At 47.5% G+C, this 19,010-nt stretch overlaps 1 protein-coding gene across 2 annotated transcripts in view; it reads right to left on the reverse strand.

Annotated features, from left to right (window-relative positions):
* Window positions 1-8,458: 8,458 nt before the first annotated feature.
* The window catches only part of LOC144174661 (uncharacterized), a 112,278-nt gene continuing 101,726 nt past the window's right edge, over window positions 8,459-19,010 (reverse strand). For both annotated transcript variants that reach the window (XM_077703446.1, XM_077703445.1), the window contains exons 2-3: window positions 11,756-11,957; window positions 8,459-8,577 (exon numbers count right to left, since the gene is read on the reverse strand). In XM_077703446.1, the coding sequence (XP_077559572.1) occupies window positions 8,516-8,577; window positions 11,756-11,957 (264 nt within the window). In that variant the 3' untranslated portion in view covers window positions 8,459-8,515. The remainder of the gene's footprint in view (window positions 8,578-11,755; window positions 11,958-19,010) is intronic.

Genomic DNA, 19,010 nt, shown 5'->3' on the forward strand with positions numbered 1-19,010 from the left:
GCTTATTAGGCACGAAATACTTTTTTTTCCCTGTTACAGGTGGTAACTGTTCTAGGCAATATTCCCCTATCTGCTTTTCGTCCACCAGCATTCTAATCTTCTTTTCGTCCCCTCGAAAGCCTTGAAGTTAACTTCCTCTGTGATACCCTTAAATCCTAGGGCTTCTGGAAGCCCAATATTCCCTTCATGTAGATTTGGATTCTAACAGTATGTGCCGCATAGTTTCTGTTTCTTTTTCGCAGACCTCGCATACCCCATCATTTTGGGAATACTTCCCCACAAAACTCTAAGTTCGCAGGCAACAAGCTCTAGCCTCAAAAAGCAAAGCACTGCCCTGGGAATTATCGTAGAAATTTTCCTTTCTGATGTTCAATTTCTCAGCCCTGTACATCTCTAACGACGTTTTAGCTTCCATTTTTTTCCTCCATTTATTCGTTTCAATCTGCCTTGCCTCTTTTTTGGTTACCTTGGCTGTTTTGGATTCTCCACTGTTCTTTCCGTATTTCATCGTTAGCCTTCTAGTCTTTCTTAACCACTGCGTGTCCACGCTTTTCAAGTATAGGTACCTAAAAACCTTAGCTGCCAACCTTCGTTGATCCATTGCCCTCAACCTCATCTCAAAGCAAATTTTACTCTGAGCTTCTTTAACTTCAAACGAAGCCCAGCCCATATCTCCCTGAACTGCTTCGTTAGTTGTTTTTCCATGCGCGCCTAAGGCCAAACGTCCCACCGTTCTCTGGTTTACTTCAAGGCCTGATAGAACGTCTGATTTTAAGCAGAGTACAGCATTCGCAAACGTGAGACCCGGAACCATTACTCCTTTCCACATCCCTCTTACTACTTCATATTTGTTATACCCCCACAGAGCTCTATGCTTCATTTTAGCTGCGTTTCGCTTTCCCTTAACCTTAAGTTGCTCCTCGTGAGTACTTAAGTAGCTATCCCCTTCGTTTATCCACACTCCCAAATATTTATATTCCTTCAGTCTCGGTAATTCGCCGTGCTGGATAGACACTACGTCAGTGGTAGCGTCATTGAAAACCATTATTCCTGATTTTTCTGCACTGAAATTTAACCCGAGGTTGGTGGCTTCCTGGCCGCTAATATTTATTAGCCGCTGCATATCGGTTTTGGTTATCAGCTAAAAGAACAATGTCGTCTGCGTATAACATTCCCGGAATATGCTGTTGTACCACTTCGCCTTGCAGCATATGGGTTAGGCTAAACCCTACTTGACTTTTTTCCAGTTTCTTTTCTAACCCTGCCATGTAAAGCATGAACAGTATTGGGCTCAAAGGGAGTCCCTGTTTCAGTCCCCGATGGATGTTGACCTGCTGGGCGCATTTCTGTTCTTCCCATGTAAGGTGCACTCTACTGTCTTTATAGGTTGCTATAAGGAACTGTACTAACTCGTCATCTAATCCCTGGAGTTTCAGCATTATCCACAGCCGTTCTCTGTTTACGTTGTCATATGCCCCTTTAATGTCCAAGAACGTAATCCATAGTGGTCTACTCTGTGCTTTCGCTATTTCAATGCATTGCGTTATCACGAACAAATTGTCATCCAGTCGACTGTCTTGTCTAAATCCATTCTGCAGTTCCCCAAGTATTTCCCCCAAGCAGTTCCCCCTCCCTCTCACCTTCCCTTCATATATCTTTCCTTCTCTCTCACACTCTCTCTCTATCTATCTCTCTCTCTCTCACACACACGAACGCACGCACACACACACACACACACACACACACACACACACACACACACACAAATTAGTTACTGTAAGCGTATACATGCGTAAAAATTTTAGTAGGAATCAAACCGAAAGCATGTCATCCTTTTCTCAAAAAAAAATCAAGGAAGCTTGCTCTCACGCTCAAGACTCGAATGGCGAAGCTGTTGTAGGTGAGCATTTCCGGACACATAGTTAAGTTTCAGTATCATTGTTTATTTGCATAGTTGCGTTGCTAGTAATGGTCGTCATATACATCGATAAGGTCGTCGATTTCTTCGCGGCGAGTGGTGGATGCAAAGTAATCCTCAGCATTGTAGACTTCCACCAGCTCTTCGTCATCGAGTCGAGGATCTTCAAGTCGTCTCCAATTTCCCATAATGCACGGCTTTTAGAAAATGCGGCTGCCGCGGTGACATCTCCCAAGCAGGGTGTCTTTTAACGCTGCCGCGCGCGAGGGTTCTCCTACTGTACCGAGCGCATTCGCACGATGACACGAGGACGAACGAAAGAGCGGCGTACGCTATGATTTGTCTTTTTCGTTCCGAGCAAGTGTTGTCACGATTACGGCGAACGCTAAATGGATTTTATACACATATATATAAAGCCACTACGCGTGCCTAAGACACTCGCAGGTCGCAGCGAGGCACGCGCTCACCAGCACTCAGCATTTTCTTGATATTTTTTTCTGCAACACCGAACTTACGGCTAGTAACAACAGCGAAAAGTAACTCCTAATCCAAACTTTCCATTCTTCTCGGCCTCCTCTCTTTGTCTATCTTTCTCTCTCTTTCTTTCTCTCTCTTGTTTTAGGCGGTATTGACTGGCTGTGTCGCGCGCCGCTACGGAAACATGATTTCTTGGATTGGAAGTTCGTGAAGGAGCGGGTAGACTCACTTATGTATTTCATGATTTTTTTCTGTTTTTCGATTTTACTTTAGGTTTTGAGCGGGTTCCACCGAACCACTGCTATTTCAGGCCTGATTGAGCGCGGCGACCTCGGAACTTCCGGCGGCGTCGGCGGAATGCCGGCCGATCGCGCCCTTGAACAGAACGGCTGGATTTGTCGACACCGTGAGGGTTCTATGCAGGCCATTCGAGTTCCTGGGGCGGAACGGCTCGATGTGGAACAGCTCGATCATTACCAGAATGACTCGGAATCCACAGAAAACCGTCACTTGATCATGCGCAACAACCCGGCCACAAATTCCTCTAATGTTTTTTACCCCTAAACTGTTCATATAGGCCACGGCGAAAGGCAGACTGAAAAGCGAGACAAAGAACGAAGGTATGTGTCAACTGTCTGCAAATATCTCACTCTTGCGGTCTCTACAGTTTCGCAAATGAATTATTGTCTGGAAAGTTGAAAGGAACGTCCGCCAGACGACGTAACTTGGTTACACTTAGGAGTTGACACCGGAACGCCTGCTGGTGTGGGGACGGGGAAAGGGATGTCAGACACGCGGATAGGAGAGGCAAAAAAGATAAAGCCTGCAAGATAATAATAATAATCAATCAATCAATTAATCAATCAATCAATCAATCAATCAACCTTTATTTTCGGTGCCCAGGAACAACCCTAGGGTCTTGGTACTGGTACACCATACAAAAAAAAACACTACAATTAAGACAAGACAACACACAAAAACTATATGTATGACATAAACAATAAAGTAAAAATAGTTACAGAAATCTTAGAAAGCAAAAAGGAAAAAAAAAAAGAACAGAAAGTCAAAAAAGAAAAGGCAGGCTTAGTGTTGCAAGCCATGCCACTCGGCCAGCGAAACATTAATAATAATAATAATAATAATAATAATAATAATAATAATAATAATAATAATAATAATAATAATAATAAACCTTTATTAAAGTGCCCAAGAACAGAATTCTTTGTGCTGGCGCACTGAGGGGGAAAAATGGCAGCCCTGAAATACACCACGGCTGACAGATAAACAGCCAGTAGAAAAGGCGGGTGAGTGAGAAACCATTAAAAACTAGAACTGCACAGAATAAAAAATTGGCCGCGTATCTGCTCCTTTCGTTGCAAATGCCGTCAAAAGACGATAGTCTTTATCGACTTTTGCGAAGTAAATGCCTCTCTTCGCTTTCCCGCTCACCTCTCATGTTGTTCCTCTTGCGTAGCGCTCCTCCCAAGGTAAAGACGCCAAAGGTTTGCTTAAATCATTTTAAATTTCCCCCGTTCCACCGCTCCAAACCGGGTGTCTCGATGCGAACGCTGCCGTACGGCGAAGACGCGCGTTAATCGAGGCGCCCTACTTCAACGTTTATAGAACCGCGTTTCCCTACTCCACGTGCGTTGCAAGTAGCATAGGAAACTCTATGGCAAGCAGAACGTAAAACCTATCTAGTGGAACCTATCTAGTGGAACCTTGCGTAACTGTTGCCGGTTGATTTCTTAAAATGGCGCCAGAAGCTATAGTGGCGCGGGCGACAGCAGGCGACGGCGGAATGAATTCTTTTTCTGCAGTTGATGAAGTATTTAATTTCGCAAACGCCAAGAATGTTTGATTTGTTTATAAAGGAACACTGCAAATATCACTTCTGTATTGACTTGTTGTCTCATATTTGCGTAATGTCTTGTTCTTCTTCAACAATGTTGACGAGTATGAACATTGCACCGGACATAGACGGGTAGATTTAGCTGTGACTATATAAGACTATTGCGCAGGCATTGTTTTGCTTTGGCCGGGTGGCTGAATCGAGTCACAGACGGACAGACAGACAGACAGACGAAAATTTCTGGGTTTAAGTAGCCCAAGAAAGACTACCGTCTTTAAAATAAAAATTAAAGCCGTTCCACTCAATGTAAAAGTTGTCGGAAGTGCAGAGCAGTGATTCGCCATGATAGGCTGCAGCGCCGTTATCCACTCACGGCTACCACCCAATGCATTTATAATTTCCCGCCTTCGCTGTGCTCGCGCGCCCCATTTTGAAACTGCGCCAGCGGGAGTGCTGTTCTTTTTTGCGTGCTTTAATTTCGTATGCTGGAGCTGTTTTGCGTCATTTCGAACGCGTAATTTTTTTCTCGCGCGACTGGAGTCTTTATGCGTCATTTCGAACGCGTCATTTTTTCTTGCGCGGCTGGAGCCTTTCTGGCATTTCGAACGCACCATTTTTTTCTTGTGCGGCTGGAGCCTTTTTGCTTCATTTCGAACGCGCCATTTTTTTTTTTTTTTTTTGCGTGGCCGCTTTTTTCGCTTACTATCGTAAAAACCAACCCAACGAGCGTTCCTAACTAAATGAACGCGGGGGCTGCCGGTTATATATGCAAATTTTGCCTGAAATGTACGTGCTGTTTTGTTTGCACTAAACAAAGGGGGGGGAGGAGGAGGAGGAGGAGGAGGAGGAGGAGGAGGAGGAGGAGGAGGAGGAGGAGGAGGAGTGAATGCCTTTTGATGAGGAGAAGTCAGCCTGGCAGCGAGCTTTGCTTGCTACTCCAAATGAACATGAGAGGTGCGAAAGTAAAATGAAGCGAACACACAAAAACTAATACATACACTACAAACACAAATAAGCACACAGAAAACTGACAGACGCTGGATCGCGCACACAGCACACGCACAGTAGTAAAGTTTACGCAATCGTTCACATGGTTTCGTTCAGGCCGGAGTCACGGAGAAATGACACCAAGGCCCGTGTACTCCGTGTTGCCGCGGCAGTTAAGTGCACGGCATGAACCAACGGCGTCGCTAAGTTTCATTGGTGCATCAGCACGGAGTCCCAAAAGTCGTCTTCAAGGTTAGCCGCGGGGTGTCGTAACGGGGACACGCACACAGTATATGTTGATGTATGACAAGCGCCAGGGGTTCACATGGTTCGAAAAGTTTTGACTATTTAAACCGCGTGGTTTTCGAAGCCTCAGCGTGGCTCCCTGACTCCGGTACAGAAGGCTCTACTTGGGTCCGTTATCTCGCTGCTCCGCATGATTCCGGCAGTCGCATCGATCGTTAGCTAGCTAAGGCTACAAGGCGACCCCATAAAGTTCTCTGCACTTAAAATAGCATCCAACATGCAGAACACATTAACAGAGACTAATTTCTGGTATATTGCAAAAAGACATCGTACAATAGGCATAGCAATAGAACAAGGTAAGCGGAAGAAGAGTGTCTACAAATACGGGATAACATAAAACTTCAATTTCCCAATAATACGTGAAACAAAATGCAGAAAAATATTTATGTACAGTAATGACATAAAATTATAAGTCCTAGAAAAATGTGTTACTGTGGCCTGTGTTACTGTGCCATGATAGTGTGTCCAGGGAAGGACTACAAAAGTGTGTCATAGTGCATACAAAAATTACAGCGGCAGCATCAACACCATACACGAACAAATTAGAACCAACTGTGAAATCAAAGCACACATGAAAAAAAAAACTGAAGTGTGAAATCAACGCACACATGAAAAAATAAAAAACTGAAGAGAAGGAGTACGGCAAAAATGAAGTTAGTGCGCCACTGCTAACAACCATGCCAAAAATTCCGAAAGGGACGGTGAAAAATATCGAGTTCCCCGGCGGGAAAGTTAATAAACGCTGCATTCTATCAAGAGTATGACATGTACTACGTGCTCCAGCTGTGTTAAAAGGGCGGTTAAGCCTTGTTGATTTTTTCGGAACACGAAAACTTCTTGATGCAAGTAGTTCAGAGCATGAAATAGTATCGTGAAGCAGTTTGTATAAGAAAAGAAGGTCTGAGCTGGTTCGCCGGGAACTTAACGAAACACTTATCGGGAGAGGCTCAGAGGGAAAACGATGCATAAAGATTGAAAAAAATTTGTTCCTTACATGCTTTACACGTTGACAATTCGATCTACAGGTTCCATTCCAAATGACAAAGGCACATTATAGTTGGGGAATACAAAGGGCTCTGAATAGATTTATGAATGAATGAGGAGACCGGAAGCCTCATGAAAACGTGCATACAGCACCAAGAGAACGAAGCGCCCGCCGAGTGAGCTGATTAACATGAGGCGAGCAAGTTAGGGCACTGTCGAAGAGCACGCCGAGGTCTTTGATCTCTTCAACTCTAGACAGGGAACCGCCGTCAATACTGTAGAGAAAGAAAATGTGGTTTGTTTTGCGGGTGTAAGACATGACCTTTGTTTTCGTAGAATGAAGGTGTAGTCTGTTATCTCAGCACCATTTAGAAAATGAGGATATATCTTGCTCCAAGGCAACGCAGTCACCAATGGACTCAATGCGTCTGAATATTTTGATGTCGTCCGCACAGAGCAGAAAAAGAGGACCTCTCAATTTTAGCTGACCCGTAGTTTGTAAAAATAGTAAACAAGAGAGAGCCCAACACGGAACCTTGGGGCACACCGCTTGTTGGGCTGTACATAGCGGACGTCTGCCTGTTAATGCTAACGAAACTGAATCGAGTGTCTAAATAGCTGCTCAATAATGTTACGAGTGGTGTTTTAATGCCCGACCGTAAAAGCTTATCAAGTAATAACGTGTAGCAGACAACATCAAATGCCTTGTTCAGATCACAGGCAACATCCAACTGGGCCCTCTCAAACTGGCCCCTCTCAAACTGGCCCCTCTCAAGTGCCGGAATGGCGCCATCGAATAGGCGTTGGCTTCATGACTCTCTCACCTCTCAAACACTGCTGCCGAGGCCTGCTCCATGAGCGGGTGAGTCTAGTTGCTGTCAACCTTCCCGATATAAAACCGTACTGTTTACTTGTAAAAATATTTTGTACAGAACTTGACAGAACTTGGCGACATCATGAACAACTTCACCAGAGAAATTGACAAGACGGATGTGATCGTATGAGTTATTGTTACGGGACCGAATATATTTCCTAAATGTTGCAGGCTGAAAATGTACGCTGCTCTCCACAGAATCGAGATAAGAATGGTCGTCCCGCTCATACAAAGTTTTACATAATTTACGGTAGGAGCGGAAGCCCTCTTTCCCTTCATCAAGTTCGGTTTTCTTTGGCTTTTAGTGGGAGTGGTTTTTTTAATTTAACTTCGCACTCGTAACTTCGTAACTCTCGAAAAAACTTCGTACTGCTCCGAGCAGTACGAAGTTCGAGAACCAGCAGGAGTGCTTTGAGCGGCTGGGTTTGTACTCGGGGATAAACTGATTAATACCGTTTTTGACGATTTGAGTGAACCGCTCGACCTGCGCATCGCAGTCAGGGAGTTCTTTAAATAAGAAGAAAAAAGTTGTACAAGCCAATGTAATCCCCACGTGGGTAACAGTATGGAGGGAATTCATTATTCTTCGGTGAAGCACTACAACGCTGAATCGAGATAGAAGCAGAAACAAAAAACTGAGGATGAAGCTTGTCTGGTTTTACAAAAGCGAGATATCAGACATAATACGTAAAACACAAACACACCAGTATAATAAAAAAAGCAAAGTGTCTGGAGCTCCACTCACAGTCTTTAGTCCCTAATCACTGGGCCAGAAAGCGAAGTGTACGGGTGCGTACAGGTAGGAGGCCTCGTGGACTCCGTTTTCATCAATAAAACATGTGTTTTGGGTGTACTTGTAGTGGAGGTCGTTGTAGATGTTAATTTAAAGTAATAAATATATGCCCTTCAGGTGAGTATATGAGACAAAAAGTGCGTGAGGGGCGGAGGTGGCGTACCCTGACGGGAACAAGCAGAGAAGTTTAATTACAAACTTGCTGGAGTTCACGCAGGATAACATTTTTAATGACTAGGTCAACAAAGAAAGAAACATTGCACGCGCATAGTCCTTGTACGGTGATCATTTATTGAAAGATGTAATCACAGCGGCATCAGCCATTTATTGGGGCGGCTGAAACAGCGCTCGAGTGTTGAACGGGCAAATCTTGAAATAGCAGGCCTCTGAAAGAAAAAGGAAATAAAGAAAAGTTAGAAACTCATGCGTGCAGTACCTAAGCCCCTTTGATAATCAAAAGAGTAAGCGAGATGAAGGAACAGTTATTAGTTGTGGGAATAGCATTCAGTACTGCTGCTTTTGTTAACCTTGTGTGCTAACGGACAGCTGGAGGTGACGATGTACACCTTGTGTACCCGCTCACATCCGCGGATGCAGCTTCCCCAACTCCGTCATATATAGTCGCATGAGCAACAAACAACTGCTCAGCTTCACTTCGTAGTATGTAGTGCGTCTCCCGTACATGTTTTCAGGGTCATAAGATGATACGTTGTTTAAGCACACTGACAATTTTGTCGTGAAAAAAGACGGCCAAAATTATTAGTACGTACCGCACTAGCGTTAAGGCACAACTATTGCTAGCAATGAAGGGAAAAACAGGACAAAAAGGAGAAGTACGAAAATTAATAATAAACTCAATACCAAATTATAAAGGCACTAACGCGCAAAATTACACGTACAAGTCATGCAGTGAAGCCACCTTTCTGCATTGCCAGCAGGGTTTTGCAAGAAACAGGGCCATCTCCACTAACGTGAAACCTTGTGAGGGGCGAAGCACGCAGTGTATTGTATATTGTTGGCGCCTTGGCGTTTTTGTCCACGGAGAGGAAACCGTGGGGGGTCGAGGAATATTGCCTTGGTGTAAAAGTCTCGTTTCTTCGAAGCACGAAGCGTACTAGCGCGAGGTGTTGGAAAATGAGTGTCCCGGTGTGTTCTTTTAGTACGCGTTACGTTCTAGCGCGAGGCGTCGGAAAACTAGTGTTGCGGCGTTTTAGTACCGTGGCTACATGAAACGACGACGACGACAGGAGACGCCGACAGCCCAATCCCTTCAGGGACTTCGCCCATGAAAATACCGGGCAAACTCCACTAACGTGAAACCTGGAAAGGGCGAAGCATGCACACACGTGCACTCTCTTGCCACACAGCGCACGATGATTGGGCGCCGGAGAAGCACCGGTGAGAGGAGCAATCACGCGCTTGCTGAGGCGGTGACGCCCTCTCTCGCGTTGAGCCGCATTTAAGCAATTTTCATGCCCCATCTGCCCCAGTTTGGGGTAGTGGCAGTCAACGCAATGCCCGCCCTGGAGGCCCCGGTGCCAGGTAAGTATGCCGTTTGGTATGCATTCACTAACTTCGACCGACCACCCGACCGTATAAGGCCTAGCGTCAAGAGCCAGTGGGTATTTGAGTGCAAAACAAATTATAGCCCGTCTACAAAGACCTTCTGCTTGTGCTTGACGATTGCTGAAGCGGACAGGGAGCATTCCACAAATCTTTAAATGGGGTTAGTTTATCTTGAACTGGTTTTTATCTAATATACACTTTTCTCTTAGTAAGCGTTACGTGGCGTTGAAAAACGAGTGTCCCGGCGTTCTATTAGTCCCGTGACAACATGAAATGCTGACGACGACAGGATACGCCGACAGCCCGAGCCCCTAAGCGGCTTCGCCCCTAAAAAATTGCGTCTGTTAGAGCCGCTTATATCGCGGAATTCGGAATGTGCACCGCTTATATATATGGACGTTATCGGGGACGTGAGTGAGAGTGGACACGACGACTGCCGCACGCAATACAAAGCAGAGTCGAGCGCCTTCCGCCATGCTATTATATATGCATGTGGTTCAACGTATACACCGATCACCGATCTGGCGTAAATCCATTTAGAAGGTACATTCTGGTTACTTTTTGGAACTACGGAACTCAAATATGTACTAAATATATGTGGAGTCCTACAAATGCGGTGGTTATGGGTAAAAGCGGTAAGGTTGTGAGTGAAGAGAATCCTCTTCGTCAACACGAATCTCCCACATAACCCCGAAGGACGCTAACGGCATCTCCTTGGTGGTCATCAGAGGTGAGTTCTACCTGATATTTTTTGCAGCGAAGCAGTTTCTGGCTATAGTTCTGTGCACTTTGGTTCTGTGAAGCCAAAGAAACGTTGCGGTAAATCCAACTTTGTCTAACTCTTGTCACATCAAAACTTACCGCAAAACAATTACATGATAATTATATGGCGATTGGCCGCTAAAACAACTCTATCATTACCCCGAGGTTCATTGAGTTGTCATAATTATTTCGCAGTGAAGTTGAAAGCTTTACAGAATTCCTATCTATCTACGGGAGGAGTATAGAAAACTGCTGTAACGTAACTTTCGTTTCTTTTATCAATACTTCCCCAGCACAAGTTATATGACAATTACGACGACTCTGCCATTACACCGTCATAATTACTGACTTGTCATAATTGATTAGTTCACAGTGAAGTCGCAAAGGTTGTGAAATTGCCGTCTTCTGTCAATACTTGGGATTCTACGGGAGGGAAAAAAGACAGGCCCACGATTGTCTGCTAGAATAAAACTGAAGCATAAGAGTGAGCCGGCCCTAGTTGGAACTGACGCCCCCCGTTTGTACGCGCCATTTGTCAAGAAGAATAGAACTCTAGTCCTTCCTTGTTTTCTTAGGTAAACACAAAGCCATGGTCACTGCCATTACCAAATGATGTTGTTGTTGTAGAGGGAAGACCATGTGGCCAAAAATAGGGGTAGGGAAAGAAGGAGAAGGGAGGAGTAGCCCAGTTAAAGAGATGATGCGTCCATGAAGGCCGCACAGGAGTTCCCTTCAGACCGTGAAGGCCAGGAAGGTGAAGATCTCTTATTAGGGAATTTTTACGATCGCAGTAGGCCCCAGTCTACACTAATCTTGACAGACAACTCTCTATGCCGAACAGCCCAAGGGCTCTGACAAAAGTAGGATCTTCAAATTGGGGGGAGGTCATCTTGTGAGGCATCGGGAGCCATAGCATTGGTGAGGATTAGCCGGTACAGTGAAAACGCGGAGCAGCGCCAGATTAGGTGGTCATGGGTGGCGAATACGGTCATCCGGCAGTGGGATAAACGTACACGCATTTATTTTTCTCATCATTTGGTAGCGTTACCAAATGACGGGAAACATAAATGCGTGTACATTCTGTAACCATGAGTGTGAATTGTATTTTATGCAACTTCCCTGGTTATCTACCTTCACAAAGTGGAATGGCCCTACTCCTAATTATTTGCGCGTGCCTGTACAACCTTCGTGTTACAGCCGAGAGGATATCCTCTTGGCCGACAAACGCGCACTCACTTCCTCCGAGCTTGGCCCTCCGCGAGGCGTCCTGGGAGTCGAGCGCCACGTCCCCGTCGTCGTCCCCTTCGAGGCTGAACGAAGCTGCCGAGTTTTGGTTCCTCTGCCGCGAGCGCTCCAGCAGCGACTCCAGGGCTCCCTGCCGAGGGATCAGCGACACCAGCGGCCACGACTGCAACTGGGTGCTCCTCATGCCGCCGCCCTGCGGTCGAGCAACGAAAGCGAGCCTTTAGCTTGCCCCCAAACTGTTAATCAGGACGAGTTCATCAGAAATTCGTGTGAAGACAGGCTACCCTGAAAACGAACTGGATTCGCAGAAATACGCATGCAGGCTCGTATACAGGCTCTCCCTTGTCCACGTACTAATTCCTACCGTTTGCCCAACACTTTGATAAAGCCCTGCAGCTTTCGATTCAACACCAACCCTGTTCCTACTGATTTCAAAGATTCATTTCATAGAACTTCATGTGTTCATCCTAACATCCCAAAGGTCTCCCCTTACGTCTAGTACTTTCTGTTTCATTTAGAAGTTGAAATTAAGTCGGTGTTCTTAGTGCTTGGCTACACCAGGCTATGAGTCGAGCTGAGGGGCGTATTTCCAAACGCTTAGCTGCACAGCACCCCACGCGACTCGTGTCTTCGCGGGATACAGAACGTTAATTAAACGTGGCCATGACCTGCGCCCCTAACTTATAAAGCGACCCAAAACATACCAAATCACAGTTATAACAAAAAGACCAAAAAAAGAATACGCAGAATTGAGCTCTTTCGGAATAAAAAAAAAGCATCTCGAGTTTAGAAAAAAAAATTGCAATAACAAAATTAAAGAAGACCCGCTGAGGCAGCCTCGAACCCACCCCGCAAGTGCAAGTACCCAGAACTCTATATACCTCGAGGAAAAAGAACCCAAACGGCGGCATCGTTTTATCAGCAGCTCAACAGAATAGCACGCGCAGCGACATCACATACGTCACGTGGGGCGCTGTGCAGCGAAGCGTTTCAAAAACACATAGCCGAGGGAATGGAACCGGATTATATAGTTCAGACCACCTAGAAACTGTGGACTTTCGCTCATATCTTACACACGCAGAAGTTCTTGTTTTTATTTACCATAAAAAAAAAAATGAGGCCGAACTTCCCTATCCCAGTATTTTCATACGGACCCTAGAATTTATAGTTTCTGCGCCGGCTAAGCATGGTTCATCACGCAAGTATACTAACAAAGTCGAGGTGCAGTATAGGCGTACAAGAGGCCGAATATCTGACACTCAATCACGGGCACGTGCCTTCTTCCACTCAGTAATCATTGCAGTGGCTTTTGCGCTAAGAGAAACAAAAAAAAATTGAGTTTTTCGCGTGAAGAGGTCTCGCAATATAGCGAGCGAAGCGGCCTTGTATTTTCTTCCAAGCGTGCCTAGCCCGTAGTTACTGGCATTTCGTTTATTCCACTTTCTCCGAATATTCCAGCAACTGCAGCAGTACTGAGCGTCTCCGTAAACTATTTTTTTCCTCGTCATCAACCGCAGCCGCGTTCTTCGCGTTTCGCGCATTTTGAGCACGCGCTGCGTGCGGCGATACATAAGGAAGAGACAACCCGTCATATTCCGCCACCCAGACTCTTGCCATTCACTCCCACGGCCGTCTATACTCTTATTTCCGCCTTTCTGCCGAGGCCCAAGGCGCAGAATGTGGGTCATTATCCTTAACATAGAAAGCCAGATGCCTTCGTAAAACCATCTGTTACTTCTCTTTTTTACGCTAACTTACCCTCTCTCTTCCCTCTCTCTTCCCCCCCCCCCCCTCTCTCTCTCTCTCTCTCTCTCTCTCTCTCTCTCTCTCTCTCTCTCTCTCTCTCTCTCTCTCTCTCTCTCTCTCTCTCTCTCTCTCTCTCTCTCTCTCTCTCTCTCTCTCTCTGTAACGATGTGAATAGCTGGCCGTGCTGCGCGCAGGAACAGCCTGCGCTACCGTCTCCAGAGCCCAGGTAGCTGCTTATAGTCGTTAGTTATGGGCGCATTTTTTGCCACGGCTTAAAACTGTCAAATGTCCCGAAGAGATCCTTTGATTTGAGGTCATCGTGCAACAAATCGATTCCCGGACACCAAGGTATTGAATCAGAATAAAGGGCACATGCCGTCGCCCGTGCTTCTTATGCAGCGGACAGACTTCAGCCCAGACCGGGACTCCGCTATACCCCGCTAGACCGCGCAGAACACTGTGTCTCATGGCGCCCTAAGCCTTGGGCGAAAATCGTTGTGCCCTTTCCTGCCAACCTGGCTGCATCATGGAGATGGCACGCGTGCACTCGACCGACACAAATCCGATCTCTCCCCAATGGACTCGTCGCTCACCAGATCCACGACCTTCAGGCCTCCCTACGATACGCCCGTCACTCATTCACATCTGCACTGGCTCTGCCGCAGAATTTCCCCGTTCTTCCTCCGTGACAATTCCTTCTCTCCACCTCAACCTCGTTCATCTTGAGCCCAGCGCCTCCACCTAAGAACATCCTCGGTATCCTACGACATTGACTGGTGAACTCAGTCAAGTACATCGTTGACACTTCCCCCCTACAACCCCATTTACTCCACCATAACATGGTCCCCCTCCCTCTATTTCTTCACGTCCTGCAGCGAAGTCGGTAGAGCCATCACAAGAAAATGTTTAAACAACAACAGTCTATAATCCGCCCGCGTTAGGGATCCTGTAGCCACTTTGCACCTATCGGGTAGGTAAGCATCAACCCCAATTCTTAATTACACCTAAACATGGGAGGGAACACTACAAATACTGTGCCGCCATCTTTGTCTCTGCCTACTCCAGACATAGACGAAAAAAATGCCCGGCATTGCCAGCGCTGCAATGGTCCCCGCTTTGGTCGATAGAGCACGGAGGCTTCGCCTGCCCGGCTGACTGTAGAGACGCTCCCGCCGGACTTTCGCTGCCTTTGGGCACAAAAACACCTCGCCCCAGCCTAACGAAAATGTAGATCCATTCTAAGCCCCTTTAAGGTATTTGGCACCGGCCAGTACCTCTGATACCTTATCCCTGCTCTCTTTGCCTCAATCGCGCAGCGCAGAGCGGAGCTTGCAAACAGATGCCCCAGTAACGTTGCCTTCTCCTGTTTGAGCAGGCTCAACGTGAAGACGTTCCAGGTGGCACTACAACTTTCCGTGAGTTCGATGACAAGGCCTTATATGAATCCCCATATGCGGTGGGCCATTGTTATCGTCTATCTATTGCTTGGTACGGGTGTTTTACCATCAAAAGGACCCTGCAACACTTTCGATAAGCGCCTTCCCTCTTTCCTTGGCGTCTGGAACCACTGCGAAAGCTATAGTTTTCGCCAGCACGGAGCGGCACTGCGTGATTTGCTCGTCGCACCAGATACGCCTTCCATTTCTGCTTTGTTTTTGTGGCTTTTTTGTAAGTTGCTATTGAAAAGCGTTCATTGCTGCAACTGAAGGAAAACCGGCCAACAGCCGCTACATTGCCTTAGTGACGTAATTCGAGCCGTCGAAGAACGTCAAGAGCGGGGAAGAGAGAAAAATCTTTTGAGCGAGTTTACAAGTCATATGAAGGGCATAGAGCAGTAATTTTTGGCTGAGGTACTTTGCAACCCCCACATTTAAGTACTGGGTGTGTTGGGTGACTACGTTCTGTAAGCAATTGAGATTTCAAAAAAAGTTTGAAAAAGTGTTGCAGGGTCCCTTTAACAAGCCGCTTATACGTCGTTTTACCAGGTTGTAACCGCAACGGGGACGAAGTTTCATGTAAATATTGATGGTGACACAGCCTACCAACGCCAAGTCACTCCGCTGGAGTACCGTATGTTCAACAAGCTTGCTGGGAGGACCGACAAGCTAGAAGTTGTTTTATTCGGTGTCAATCCCGCAGTATGCACGACGGCCTCATCATTCTGATCGGGTTTCCCGTGCTCCGGCGGGTGGAGTCCGGCTTGTATCGACGTCAAAATCGTCGCGAGCCAAGCAAGGCGGCCGTCGTTTTTGCGTGGTGAGTCGAGTTTGCCGCAAGCCGTCCCAGCTAGCCGACAGAAAGGCACGCCACGTTCAGGGCGACAGAATCACGGCGGCGCCATAGAAGGGAAAGTGATGAGCCCCTTCGACACGAGGCAGGATCTCGATTAATTCGGGCAACCTTGCTTAATTCATTTTTACAAATCGTGGAGCACGCAAGCATTACCTCCTCAGGCGGAAATACCGCGCTGATCTTCTAGGCCTTGACAACGCGCTGCCGAGGCGTGCCTATTGCTTCCTTCCGGAAGGTCGGCGGACAGTTATCCCAGCTCCCATTAATAAGGCGGAAAAGGAGGGGGAAAATAAAGAAATGAGATGGGAATCGCTGAGCCTCTTAACGAGAAACGCGGCGCGGAAAACCGACGTCGCGTTCCAGGTTCGCAACGGTTTTTATCCCATGCTAATGGACGCACGGCTGGCGACAAATTAAGAAATCAAGCAAGTTGCAATCGCCGCGCTCGCATGCGAGGTCACCATTAGGAAATCCCGGGAGCCCCGAGCGGTCAAGTATCGCATCCGAGCGCGGAAGAACGCACGAATCTGGAGGAGGCGCTGCTCCGAGGCGCCCTGCGTATATAAGCGCCCCCTGGAAGCCATTATCCAGTTTCCAAATAAGCCCGAACGGCGACCATCACGCTTCACCGGAGCGCACCACGTGCACCAACTGGCCCCCGCACGCGGCTCGGTCGTGCGCCGCTTCATTTGCGTGCTTATCTCGACGCACCCGCGTGCGCGCACCGTCGACGCGTGCACTGTAGCGGCCGCGGACGTGCAGCGCCGTGCACTGTTGTTTCCCGTCTTGCGCCGTGCACGCCGCCGCAGGAGGTGCCGCTATGGGAAACACCAACACCTCCGAGCTCGAATGCCTGTACAACACCTCACTAGCTACACGTCCCTGACTTCTACCCAGACCGACCAGTTGAAGAGCCGTAATAAAATAATAGGCGCTCCTCTACGACGACGACCGGCCTTAAAGTGATTGCCTGCCTGCCCGGCCGGCCGGTCGGTCGCGCGGCCGTGCGTGAATCTCTAACGGGTCCGCGCTCAGATCTCTATGTGTGCGCGGTGCGTGATGTGCAGCCGCGGGATTTTTACGCTCGTATGCGGCGCCGCGGTCCGTGTCAGAAGCCGGGTAGAGATAGTGGCCCAGAGATTTGGTTCCGATAAGGCGCCCGTTAAGTCTCTTCTCCGGGCTGTCGCGCGAGCCCTTTGAAGCGCGTGCTTCATTTTTACGAGCGCGGTTTTTTTTATGGAGGTGTCGCCGCCGCCGAGACACGCTGGGCCTTCTCTCGCGTTGGGGGACCGAAGTCGCGCTCCAGCGGCTGCGCCTGAAACTCTTGGTCTAAAGACCCTCTCCACCAATTTTTTTTATTGTCCGGGAACCGTGGCTAGCCAGAATCATTTCACATGTGGCTGCTTGCGTACGGCGTGTATGCGTCAGATAAAATAGGAGTGACAAGCTGAAGCGAGGCGAAAGCAAATATGAGTTAGAGGTCACTTGCGTGTACGGAACTGGTCGGGAAAGCCGCCCTCTGACGGCGAACGGTTAAATAAACGCGTAAACGAGCGGCTCGAAGTAGGCAAGCTATTTCAAGAATACTGTCCGTGTGATTCACAAGCGAGGTCTTGGAGTCAACGGCGAAGCGAATCCTATCTAGCAAGTTTTACACTAGGACATCAGGGTAGGTAGGTTGGGGGGCAGGGGACGTGGTTGTTGGAGGGTCGTTCGGCGGTGAAAGCCACAATTGGGACTTGTGTAGTAATCATGGACACCCACTGCGGCACCAGGTTGCACCAGTGATAACGAAAGCTCCTTTCATTTAGACGAATAACGGGGGAAGTCTCATAAAAGGTTGCGTAGGGTCCCAATTAGGAGTTAGTATTCGCGGATGCCACCCCCAGCCAGAAACGTCCGAGAATGGTTGCGTCAAATCGTGGGAGACTTAGTGGAAGGGAACGCTCAAGGTCCAGATCAAGGGCAACTATACTATCCAGGGGAATTCTTCGGTAGACCATTTAGACAGTGTTGTCTCCCGGGCTGCGTCCGTCGTAAATATGGTCTCTTAAGTGTACTTGAACATCTTTCTGCCCCATGCACGTCCGTGCTTCCCCACTCTCGTGCTAGGGTCACTAAGGATCCTTATTTGTATTGCCAGAGTCAGGACTCTGTTATTACTTACTGAACGATCTTGAAAGATCCTGCGACACGGAAGGGATGTGCTCTCCACATCTCATAGAGGCCCAGCGGCTTGGGCTAGGCAATGAGTGAGTGAGTGAGTGAGTGAGTGAGTGAGTGAGTGAGTGAGTGAGTGAGTGAGTGAGTGAGTGAGTGAGTGAGTGAGTGAGTGAACCAGTACTTCAACTTGTTGCACACTTGCAACCCAAAACGGGGTCGTTTTGCAGTGCAGGTGTTTTACCTCACATTCAGTCGTTCATTGTGCATGGTAGTGAACTGATAACGCAACTGAAGGACTCTGGCAAGGCGTAGGACAGCCTAAAATGTACTGATATTGATAATTTTATGAGAGGATGTGTTTTTTCATGTGAGGAGTATAACTCTTTATTGTTTGCCTTTATTATCCCAGGCAAAACCAGAACGCGGCTCATCTTCTGGGTTAAGATCGTAGATGAAAACGTTACCTCAGCTGACCTAGCTGCAGTGGTTTAATTGCTTGTACGAGTAGCCCTCCGCCGCCATAGTCTTAGTAAAGCTGCGACAAACTCGTAGAAAAAAAATATTTCCACTACTACCCCGGCCAACTTAGGTTCGTCGCGCCGTTCATAATGTACAAAAACCTAGTCACTCATTCAAAAGTTTTTTTATCGAAACGTCGTCGGAAAGTGGTCGGAGTGTTGTTACGGAGGCGTTAACAATACAAGGTCGTCGGTTTTCTCCTGCCAATTATAGTAGGAGTATAGCAGGTGGCATGACCTAATGTGACGTCAGCGTTGGTGATATAAAACACATATCATACCACCTATCTGTCAGATTCGTTTTCCCGAGGGAAAGCCACGCCTAAGGCGAATTCCGCCGCACCAAAGCGCGTGTTTCGAATGGCGTAACAGTCGACATCACTATCTTCAAGAAAGTTGCAAGGGTATAACTGACACATCTCTCAGGGCGTACTACAACGTTGGCAAGGCTATAATGGAGAACAAGCCTCGCAGGGCCGCGACCATATTCTCTCAGGCGCTCCACGCGTGCCCTTTAACCTTCCGGG

The sequence above is a fragment of the Haemaphysalis longicornis genome, unplaced genomic scaffold (genome assembly GCF_048455015.1).
Source record: "Haemaphysalis longicornis isolate Haplotype H1 unplaced genomic scaffold, Haemaphysalis longicornis Haplotype H1 scaffold_3, whole genome shotgun sequence".
Classification (NCBI taxonomy): Eukaryota; Metazoa; Arthropoda; class Arachnida; order Ixodida; family Ixodidae; genus Haemaphysalis; species Haemaphysalis longicornis.